The 11,814-nt window shown below is 31.7% G+C and overlaps 1 protein-coding gene across 1 annotated transcript; it reads left to right on the top strand.

Moving 5' to 3' along the window:
• On the top strand, positions 1 to 10,942 carry LOC139499215 (chymotrypsinogen A-like). Its single transcript, XM_071287891.1, has 8 exons — positions 1 to 121; positions 867 to 933; positions 1,407 to 1,423; positions 3,302 to 3,492; positions 6,247 to 6,328; positions 6,792 to 6,972; positions 9,597 to 9,736; positions 10,624 to 10,942. The coding sequence occupies exons 2-8, from the start codon at positions 900 to 902 to the stop codon at positions 10,891 to 10,893; spliced, it is 915 nt and encodes a 304-aa protein (XP_071143992.1). The 5' UTR covers positions 1 to 121; positions 867 to 899; the 3' UTR covers positions 10,894 to 10,942.
• The last annotated feature ends 872 nt before the right edge of the window (positions 10,943 to 11,814 follow it).

Here is an 11,814-nt window from a genome sequence, read left to right as displayed (position 1 = left end):
TACCACGCACTACGTAGATGTACATGTATATATACCTGGCTGTTCAGATTTTAATTCATCACAGAAGAGGTAATACAACGACGAACGTTTCTGTTCCGTCTTAGAAATTTCAGTTTTCAAGGTTTGTCAATTGATAAATTACATCTTTTTACTTTGAATAAGTTTGTCTGAAATGATGCAATCTTGGTCTCATAGATATATTGCATGAAAAAAAGAGTAGAATGATCGAGAAAATGAAAGATTTATTAGTATTTACCAAGTTAGCCATAAGGATACTTTGGATAAAGATTGCGTAGAAAATGAAAACAAGCTGAGGGTAGTTTATATCATACATATATTGTCTTTTGTTTTATTTCTATACAAACATGACACACAGGTATAATGTTTTACTATAATATATTTGAGAGACTTGTATTTGTTACGTTTGGGATTAACAACTTGCAGAAATATCTCCACTATCATAAATTTGATCTTTTTAAACAATGCATAGTTTGAGACAAGACAACGCAAAACATTTTTTTTTGTATATCAAAGAATTTGAAATCATAGATAAACATTTAGATTCTATATTACTGTTTTGTGGTTCTGGGCAACAAACTTGCAATAAAACAACACCGTTAAATCAAAGACAAAGTACCAAATGAAAAGCAATCGTTTTAATCGATGTAGCTGAACAAAGTGACAGTATTCTCTCGTTGAAAAAGTGTCTTTAAGATTCTTTTCTTTTCTTTTTTTCATATGATTTGTTGTTATGTTTCATGATTGTTCGTTAATCGCATTAGTTTTGCATTTATTTTTTATATATCTATGTCATGTTTAGGGTAAATTAGTCATTGGATACATGTAATAGGTATTGCATGTTTTAGATTTCAGAAGTGAAGTTGTTAGTTAGCACAAAGATGTATCGAGTATTCATCGTCAGTGCATTTATCGGTAAGTAAATAATGTTTTACCTATTCATTTCGGTGACAGATTTTCCTATTTTCAAGCATCGTAAATCTTTTTGGAAGAGAAAAACAATGATATCAAATAAAATAACTCAGAGAATCGCATGAACTTCAAACAAAACAATATCACTTGGAACTATAGGGTAAGCGTGAAATGTTATGTATCGCCACAAAAGTAAACATAAAAAGCCATGTTTATTTGAACATCAAAGTGAACGTTTGAACAATAAGTTATTCAGTTATATCTAGATTATTACATGGACAATACGGGACATTCAATACTGTTCAGATGTTTCGATATCAGTACAGGAATAATTATAGAAATGAGAATGATTATACAAGTACAATTGTTGTAATAGGATTTTCTCAAACGAATGCAATATAAAGATAATGCTAAAAAATACAATTTAATAATTATAGTGACGATATTGATGATTTAACTTTCTTGTGTATTTGTAGTGATCTATATTGCTTCGGTACGTATATAAACATTTACTAAAAATATAAAACATATGATCCAATACAATTTTTATAAACAGTGTTGCTTAAGAACATCAATATGTTTTAGCATACATCGGTCTGTAAAGGAAACACAGCAAACTTTGTTGGTAATGAAAGACGGGTATAAACGTGGTATCCTGCTTGTGCAATTGAAAACAAAAAGGAAGATAAGATTATGTTTTAGAAGAAACAAACAAACACAGCATATAAGCCGAACTGTAGTACTTCCGAGATTACATGAATGATGATATATGAAAAAAAGATGTGGTATGGTTGCACATGAGATAACTATCCACAACACACCAACTGACACAAAAATTAACAACACTAGGTCACCGTAAGGCCTTCAACAATGCACAAAGTCCATACCGCATACTCACCTTTGAAAAAAATACCCGTTATAACAAATGTCAATTAATTCAAACGAGAAAACTAACGGCATAATTTATGAAGAATAAAAAATGAACGGAAAATAATTATGTAACACATCAACAAACGACAACCAATGAGTTATAGGCTCCCGTTTTGGGACAGGCACATACATAATGTGGCAGGGTTAAACATGTTAGCGTGGGACAGTGGTGCAAAAGTTCAACATAAGAACGAACAATAAAATTGATTTGAAAAAAAGTTTACCTCATCAGAATGTTACAGATAGAAATACATCTGACAAGATCTTTTGAATTCACTTGATAAGTAATACACGAGTTTAAGACAAATATGACCAAAAGGAAAAAAGTGAAAAAAGATCAAATTGATCAAAGGCTGATTTTTAAATAGTTAATAAATTGATTAATGAACATTTTAAGAAACGAACATGTTGTGAATCAGGAGAGTACCGTATCACTCATTGATGAATGATTCCAATCATGAAAAATATCTTCAGAGGTTTCAACTCTGTGCTTGCCGATACCAAACAAATTTAATAACACCCTTGATGAGTACACTGTAGCATATCCGATGTATAAAACAATAAATATGGTATCTTCGAATTAATTTAGTCAACTACTTAATCTATGCAACTACGTGTATGCAGTATGTCCTAGAATGTAGCTTCTATCATATTGGTCTCCTCGTTACGGAAATAAAAGTGTAAAGGAAGATGATTTTAAGCTATTTTTGTAGTCCGCCTTCATCATGACTGAATTGTTTTAATTTTGTGATTTTATGATAGAAACCTAATTATCGCTATCAATCCAAAAAAGGAATGCGTTATTACATTGTGATATTATTATCTTTTTTCTTGGGAATTTTATTATGACAACTGTTATGCAAGTATCATTTTTCAAAATATGTTAAAGCTCGTGATTTAGCGGAGATATGTTTTTAAGTTTCAATAGAATTGTCTTTACTTTGAATAAGTCACTATTAATGAACTACTTTGACTTTTTGACCTGATGATGTAACTGTATAATCGCTGTAATCGAAGAGAGTTTAAAGGTGGTACCTAACACTACAGGAAGATAACTCTGTAAATCAGCTAAATGTTTTAATTACGTTGTGTTGTTAAGGGAATATTAAGCTTTTCAATGATCAAAATCAGTGTTTGTCAAACTGCTTTATAACCAGTGTAATTTTTATGATAAAATGCTTGGTTCAATTTGTTTGAAAGTTTTATATTTTTGTCAAAGGGTCAAAGTAAATACTTTGTCAAAATTTTACGAAAATTACACGAGCCAAATTAATTTTAGTCAAAATGTAGGGTACCACCTTAAAGGTTATTGGATAATGACAGTTTTTTTTTCGCTTTCTCTAGTCGAAATGATTTTACTTAAGATTTGATAAGAAATATCGAAAGAAATAAAGTTGAAAATGGAAAGTATTTTTTCAATTAATTTTATATCATAATTTAGACTTTTGCGGCTGATACAAGTGTGAAGATTGTTAATGGGGAAGAGGCCAACATAGAAGATCATCCATGGATGGTTTCACTTCAGGCCAGAGATAATGAAGGCGGCACTTTTACGCATATTTGCGGAGGAGCAATTATTGACAGAAGTTGGGTTCTTACAGCTGGACATTGTGTTATTTATCCTGTTTATGAGTAAGTTATTCTTTTTACAGTTAATGTATAAATCTTAAATTAAAACAAAAGAGTTTCATATTAATGTGGAACACAAAAAGTTATTAGAAATGTGTATGTAAAGAAAAATTAATTAGTTCAAACACAAGGTTAATTCCTGTGCTAGCTTTTCGAATTATTGAATTTATGTATTAAGAATCTTTGATGATTCCACAGTGTAAATCTCTATAATAAGTACGACGTGATAAGAAGGCATTACAAACGAACGTTTCACTTTAAATATGACCCAGTCAATTTGTGATCTGAGCGCGCAATCAAATTGTTCTGTCCACAGTGTTATGAAAAATAATAATTAATTTGATACGTTTTCGTGAATTTGTCCAATTCGATTTCAAACACAATTAAAAAATTATAAATTTTGAAGTGTTCCTACTCTTCCATGAAAATTTATTTTTGATTTGTTTTATATTTTCCAAATTACTCGTTAAATCATCATCATGTTGCGATAATTTTGTTACAAGCAACTTGTTGACTGAGATTTTTCTTCAATCGATGTAGTGAATATTTGAAATCCAGTAAACCATTAGCATTTATATAGACTTCAGGTGTTTTTTAGTTGATGGCATTTGTTCAACATATACCCAGTTTTTGGTGGGGCTGTGTTGCTTAGTCTTTAGTTTTCTATGTTGTTTTTGAACCATGGCGTTGTCAATTTATTTAGAACAATGAGTTTGACTGTCCCTTTTGGTATCTTTTGCCCCTCTTTAAAAATAAAATAAGGTCAATGTCACAGGTATTTTTCAAGTTCTTAAGATTGATTTTAATCTATGTTTGCTTCTTCACAGCTACCGTATACATAGCGATAAACTGTTTTATTTTTATTGTTAGATGCGTTAAGTCTTAACTTTCAAATGTTGGTTGAGATTGTACCATGCCATTGGATAAGATTTTTCAGAGCTCTCAATTTGAGATCCATACATTCCTTTTTTATGGTCAAACTATTGTCCCTACGCGTGCTCCATTTATAAAAAACAGGTGTTTTTTGAAAATCAATTCAGAAAATAAATACGAATGAAGTTAAGATCCACGTCTGATTTCCTTTAACGTTGAATACACAATTAAAAAAGTAACAATTAAAAGAAACATTAATTTATGAAGACCTTAAAAAAAGCGTATAATTTTTGATATGGTCATAATTGTCAAGTAGTCGTCTTGTATTGTCCGTTTGTCCAGTTTTTGATTCTTCACTCTTACAGAGGGACGAAAGTTACCAGAGGGACATTCGAATTCATAAATCGAAAATAAACTGACAACACCTGGATAAAAATGAAAAACACAAAAAGATAAACAAAAGAACACATGCTACAACATAGAAAACCAAAGAATAAGCAACACAAGCCCCACCAAATCTAGGAGTGATCTTGCTTTACATATGTCACCCGTCGTGTTGCTTATGTTACATGTGTTATTACAAATCCCGTAAATAGTCTAATTCGGGGGGTGACGTTAATGGAAGGGAAGAAGATTGTAGTTACGACGTAAGGAACATATCCGATATCATTTGTGAAACGGTTATTTCCATAACGGTCAACCAATAAAGTTATGTTTGAACTCATTCGAAGTTGATAATATTTATAATGCTAAGAACCAACAATTGCAGACGATTATAGAGTTTTGACAGCAGTACGTCTAAGGCTCTACAATTATACCCCTTTATACCTTGGAATATGCATTTCTTTCGTATCCGCAATTCACTTACGCTTTACTGATGTAACTTTTACACAATTCGAAGAACTAGTAGAATAAGTTCAAGCTTGCATTTGGCAACTGGTAGTGACTGACTGTACTAGAGTTATGAACCTTCGTATCATATCTGCACTTTAGCTTAAGATGTGTCATTCAAATTCTACGAAACTCATATACAATGCTTAGAACGACAAAATATATAGAAAAAAGTAAAATCACAAAAATACTGAACTTAGAGGAAAGTCCATAATCACATGGCAAAATCAAATAACAAGACGCATCAAAAACGAAAGGACAAGAAGTGTCATATTCCTGACTTGGTACAGGAATTTTCTGATGTAGAAGATGGTGGATTAAACCTGGGTCTATAGCGCTAACCCTCTCACCTTAATAACAGTCTTATCAAATTCCGTTATATTTACATTGATGCGTTAAATAAACAACCACAATAAATAAAATAGTCAAAATATGGGTACAACAGTCATCATCGTATAACAATCCCAAAAGGAACAACCCAACAGAACCAAAAACATCTACTATCTACGAACACATTGATTGATTTGAGTGTTTGACGTATAGACATCTGAGTTGTTAGTTATATAACGGTCAAGAATTATTCCAACTGATTTTGGCCAGATGAAAAGCTTGAGAGTGGGCATTCATTTCCTCGGACTTATTCGTCTTTTGTTTTAACTGAAAAAATATACAACATATATATCAAAGACGCGTGTTACATAACATGCATGTAACCCTCTTCTAAAGACTTTTCTTCAGTACATGAGGAATACCTTGCCATTGATGTTGCAACGCTTAGGTTTGTTTGTTCAACGATTGAATAAGTGCTGACATGTCATATACCTGCTTATTTTCCATCCACCATCTGATGATAAAGAATGTGTAGTTACCTAGCTACTCAGTGTCATTTGGTGTGGAAGGCTATCTTTTTTGCAATCACGCATCTGTTTTCATGTAGTATATTAAAATATGTCTTCATTATATCGCTACAGTTTGATTTTATTTCTATTGTAGGCCAAAGAATATGAGAGTAGTAGCTGGAAGCTCTTTTTTAAGTCAGATGAAACAGATTATTCCCTTGAAAAAATACTATGTGGTATGGACTATAAGAAGTATATAATATACCTAAATATTCATTGACATAGGTGTACATGTAATATTACGCCTATCCTGCTTTCCTGTCGGTGTTGTGGCATGCCAAACCTCCCACTTAAATGACTGTGTTAATTACAACATTAAAATGACAGCGTGTCACGACAGTGTTACAATAAATAAACACGAAATATATAAGACAAAGAAGCAAACAAATAGTAGCCATCAAAAGGTAAAAGGTTAAAAAATATTTTTATACACCAGAAGTACGCTTCGTCTACACAAAACTATGCTCAGATGTAAAATGTTTGAAAGCCATAACAACTACGACTTCATACTCAGTTTTTCTTTGAAGACAAACATCTTGAAACTGTTTTCTTTTGTTTTATTTTGTACAAACTTCAATCATATCGTTTGCATATACTGATTAATATACAATAAACTAAATTGTGCTCATTGTGTTTCAGCACGAAGAATATGTTGGAGTTGGTGGGGATAGTACCGATCCTGACCTGATGCTACTACAGCTAAAGACGCCGCTTAAATTTGGGTCTACCGTTAATAAAATCGACCTGGACACGGATATAGGGAAAAATTATACTGGTGAATTATGCACAATATCTGGATGGGGAGCTACCAATGCTACTGGTTAGATTTTTCATAAATTATTTATAGAAATTAGAGGTTAAAGATACAAAACGAATATTCAAACTCATAAGTCTAACACAAAAGGACAACGCCATAGACAAAAAAAAACTTAAAAGACGAAAAGACAGACTATACTAGTATAAGAATAGCAGCACCACTAAATTTTAATCAGATACCTTGACTTTCTAATTTGCCTTTTATTTTCTCGCGAACGTTAAACAACATGATAAGAAGATTTAGAGAAGTCGTTTACTATTTTCTTGGTTTGAATTACGATAAAAATAGTGTAGGTAAAAGGATTTAATGAGAAAAAACTTTAGAACGTTAATAAAAATACTCGGGATTAAATATCTAAACGACAGAAATGCATGAAATATGATAAATACGATACGAGGTACATTGCGTACACCAAAATAAGAGATGTCTTTGAATAATTACTAAAACAATTGTACAAATGGTTCATCATCAAACAGTACAACTTAAGCCCCATACAAGCTGGTTAACTTTTTTGGTCCTTTTGGAGTAGAGTTCTTTGCACGCAAATATGTTTTTATACAATGACAATGCAATGGGGATAACGTGTGATTTAATTACCAAAACCTGACTGTAATAAACCATAGTACCTTGGCATGTCATTGACCAAGGTCATTTCTCCTCCTTCCATCTCGTATCCCGGTTATATTTGCTTCTTAGTCGTTTAACTAATAGATATATATCAAAATTATTTAGTTAATGATTTCAAAAAAAAGCTAGATATCCATAAAAGATAGGACTGACACCGCCATTCCAGCTGTTTTGTTAACATTCAAGATTCTTAACTGGTCTTATATTACTTATTACTCTGTGACAACGAATTTTATTAAATACCATGACAATAAGTTCATGAAATTGTGATATCAGTTTGTAATCATGGTCATCTTTTGCTTTTATAACTAAACTGATATTTTAAATGTTTAACTTTAGTATTTAGTCTGTCGACGCCTGCGATCTATGTTTCCAGGTCCCAAATTTTGTTATATCCTGCCAATTTTGTCAAATATCTCTTATAATTTAGAATGAAAACATTACGAATTTCGTTTATTCTTCAAGTGTTCTGGAAAGTTTTCTGTTTGTTCTGAATTGTATTTCGATGTCTAATATTTGTTCTTATCAAGATCAAATTGTTTCTAAATGTTTTATCATATGGTCTTACTGTAATAGTTCTAGTAGATATATATCTATTGACAATACTTTACAATGGTTTGACAAATTTCACATTCATCAATATAATTTGTTTTATTTGAATTAAAAACTACGACATCCCAGTCAGTACCGAGCAACTGGTTGTTAAGACCAATATAATCTGCACGCTTAAAATCACGAATTTGCCTGTTAAACGAGTATTAAATCAAATTTCGACTGAAATAACATCATACCAGTCAGAACCGATATATTGTTGTTGAGACCGTCATAATCTGCACGCTTAAAATCACGAATTTGCCTGTTAAACGAGTGCTGTTTTCAAGTATTTAATGAAAGTTCGACTGAAATAACATCATCCCAGTCAGAACCGATATAAGACCGTCATAATATGCACGCTGTAAATCAGGAATTTGTCATTAAAATCAATATTGTTTAAAAGTTTTTTGTTTTTTTTTTTACTAAAACGGGAATATAAGACTGCATGTCGGCGTAAGAATAAATATTGATGTAATGATGTTTTTCTGTTATTCACACATAATTCAAAACAAGCTCGAGTTTTGGCTGTAAAAAAGACTCCCAAACATCATTTTCTATAAAATGTAAACGATAAAGTTACTTTTATTAAGAGTTATATGTTTTGACATCATATCCAAATTCAAATCACCACAAAGCGAAATTAGCAAAAACTAACCAGGTGCTTTATTATGTAACTCAATAATTAAGTTTCATATATGAGAGTTTGAGATTCGAGGCCAGCATAACACACAAAGTAAACATGTTACTACAATTCCTCACTTCAAGCAAAAGTAATTCCAGATTGCCTACAAATAGTTCATGCCGTACAATTAAATGTTGACTATTTTTCACTAAAATGGTCACACCGCCACCATGTTATTTCTTATCCACTCTTGGCGGTTTTTGAAATCCATTTAATTGACTTTCGGCATCATAAATTGAATACTTTTTTGCAATCCTTTTTTATAGTTTTGGATTTTGCTCACTTCCCAGATTAGATGTTCTAATGTTTCAATTCTCTATTGCAAAATGTAAATGTTGGATAATAAAAAAACTTATTTTATGAAAGAAGACATGTAGGTGACATCCAGTAATCGTGCAACCACTTTTTAGTTATGTGTGTGCAAAAAAAAAATAACTTACGAATGTTAATAATAAAATGTGTACGTTTGCAATCTGCAAGCAAACCGGACACATGAGTATTTGTTTAGGTAAAACCAAATACAAAGGAAACGCATATTTTCTGGAAATTATTAAAAGAAAATATCATCGTAGGACCTTGATAAATGAAAAAAAAAACAACAATAAAGTGACGGGATTTTAAAGTATCTTTGTTAGAGTTTAACTCTTACGTCTCCTTAAAAAGTTATCATTTAAGGATTTTTACAACATAATTAATTTGGTCTATTTGATACTTTTTATTATAGGGGTGAACTATCCTGATCGTCTGCAAGTAGTGTCAATGCCTGTTGTTGCTAAAGACTTCTGTCAGGCTTCCTGGTCTTTTCCATCCAAGTCCTCGGTGAACATCACATGTCTTCAGGATGGGAAAAAAGATTCTTGTAATGTAACTATATTTCATTAGCCCACATAATTAATTCAAAGTTATTTTCATGTTTCCGTAAATTTCACATTGCTTAGGTAATTTCCAGATAAATGATATTTGATTATCACTATAATAAGCTGTCGAAAAAACTTTCGAAGATATCTGACTTTATTTTAATTATTATGTATACGTATCATTACTCATAATTAACCCGTGCCCTCGCGAGAAAGATTGTTGGCTTATATCTAGACGTTCTATTAACATATATGTTATAAACACTTCGTATACATCGTAGAAAATAGGCACCACGTTTCTCGGTTCAAATTTTAAATATGTTGATATAAACGAGAGACTAAATATACTAAAGAGACGTTCAAACACATAAGTCAGACTACGCTACATCAAAAAGGATACACGCATCAAAAGACAAACATTAGACTATAAACCACACCATAGTAAACTCGCAACTAACAAACACGAACTCCTTTAAGCGGGATTGATCTCTGTTGTCAATAAAGGTAAGATCTTGTTACACATATTTCACTTTCGTGTTATTCGTGAAAATAAAAACACGTCAAATAAGTTTCAAAAAGTGAAAGGGATTGTGTAATTATGATAACGACGAATGGAATTCATCCGTCGTCATTTGTGAAACAGATGTTCCGTTATTGTCAGCCAAGTCGTGATGGTGTCTTCAACATGGTAGACGGGAGTGCTTCTATATACACAACTGCAAACTCTTAGATTCTCAAAATTCTATTGATAAAAAGAATAGGGCGTAAGCTATCAGTAAACACTCGCCGATAAAACAAAAATAAGTTTTGACTGGTGGTTTTTATTGACTCAAGAACTTGGCTTTGTATACTTATATTGTATTTATTTTAAGAAATGAAATTTTGTTTATTCAGAGAGATAGTGGTGGGCCTTTGGTTTGCAGTAAAAAGCTAGTAGGTGTATTATCGTATGGTCCTACCCCTTGCGATGGAAGGATTCCAAGTGTTTATGTCACAGTTTCTGCTTATACAGACTGGATTAAAGAAAAACTTAAAAATGAAAATAAAAAGAATAAAAAAGATAAGAAAAGCAAGAACAATAAAAGTAATAACAAAGGAAAGAAAAATAACACAGACAAGAAAAATAACAAAGAAAAGAAAAATAACAAAAATAACAAAAATTGAATATGACACTTGCATGAATTTCATAAGTCGAATAAAGAATGTTAAGAAATCATTATATGTTTATTATTGTCTTAATTAACTCCAAGTCTTCAATCTCACAACTGAAGTATGTCAAAATGTTTCTTAATTGGCATTAGTAAAGCTTTATCGTGTCAAGTACTACAGTTAAGATTTCAAATGATATTTCATTGATTGATAGATAATAACCACACTAGAAATAAACCAATCAAATTATCCCTCCTTTTTTCTGATTTTTAAAGGCTTAAGACAATAACAACCAAAACCAAGGAGTAAACAGAGACTCAAAAAACCAAAGGGTATTTACATCAACAGATATAAATAATGATTTAGAAACAACACGAACTCCACTAAAAACCGGGAGTAAAATCAGGTGCTCCGGAAGGTTAATCATTTTCTGCACCGTCGTATACGGCATTCGTCGTGTTATTTCTTGGTTCAGTTCGGTAATGATGGAAGGTAATTATGTCTAACGGAGAATATCAGATATGATTTCAGACACAATCTGTCTTAATTACCAATCAGCTCATGATTGCGACCTTAACATTTCTTGAATGATGGCCTTGATTTAATTGATTCATAGCCCTGTTTTGAGAAAGTAGTATTCCCCGTTCAACAAAATCAACGTACGTTGAGCTTGCTCTAGAGTAACTTATCAATTGAGACACATATACTCCGTATGCTGGTGCCGCTGGGATGTTGCTACACAGAAATGGAAAGCTGACTTGAGGAAAATCAAAATCATCGCGTTTTTAATAAATTTTGGTGTTTAACCTACAACAAATAACCATGTGACCTGAAATTGCAAAATAATTTACAGAAACAGCAAATCTATAAAAAAGCATGGTTATTTATTCACCAAAGCAATGACATGCAGGGTTGATTTCCTTAATCTGTCCTATT

This window comes from Mytilus edulis, chromosome 12 (assembly GCF_963676685.1).
Source record: "Mytilus edulis chromosome 12, xbMytEdul2.2, whole genome shotgun sequence".
Classification (NCBI taxonomy): Eukaryota; Metazoa; Mollusca; class Bivalvia; order Mytilida; family Mytilidae; genus Mytilus; species Mytilus edulis.
The sequence above is the reverse complement of the archived record's forward strand: the minus strand, read 5'-3'. Positions and strand labels throughout refer to the sequence as shown.

What these genes read in the sequence shown, in the direction of transcription:
- LOC139499215 (XM_071287891.1), top strand. Translation starts at nt 900, where the DNA reads ATGTATCGAGTATTCATCGTCAGTGCATTTATCG. An exon ending in GGGAGCTACCAATGCTACTG is followed by an intron (nt 6,973 to 9,596) that starts GTTAGATTTTTC and finishes TTTTTATTATAG; the next exon opens with GGGTGAACTATCCTGATCGT. An exon ending in GGAAAAAAGATTCTTGTAAT is followed by an intron (nt 9,737 to 10,623) that starts GTAACTATATTT and finishes TTGTTTATTCAG; the next exon opens with AGAGATAGTGGTGGGCCTTT.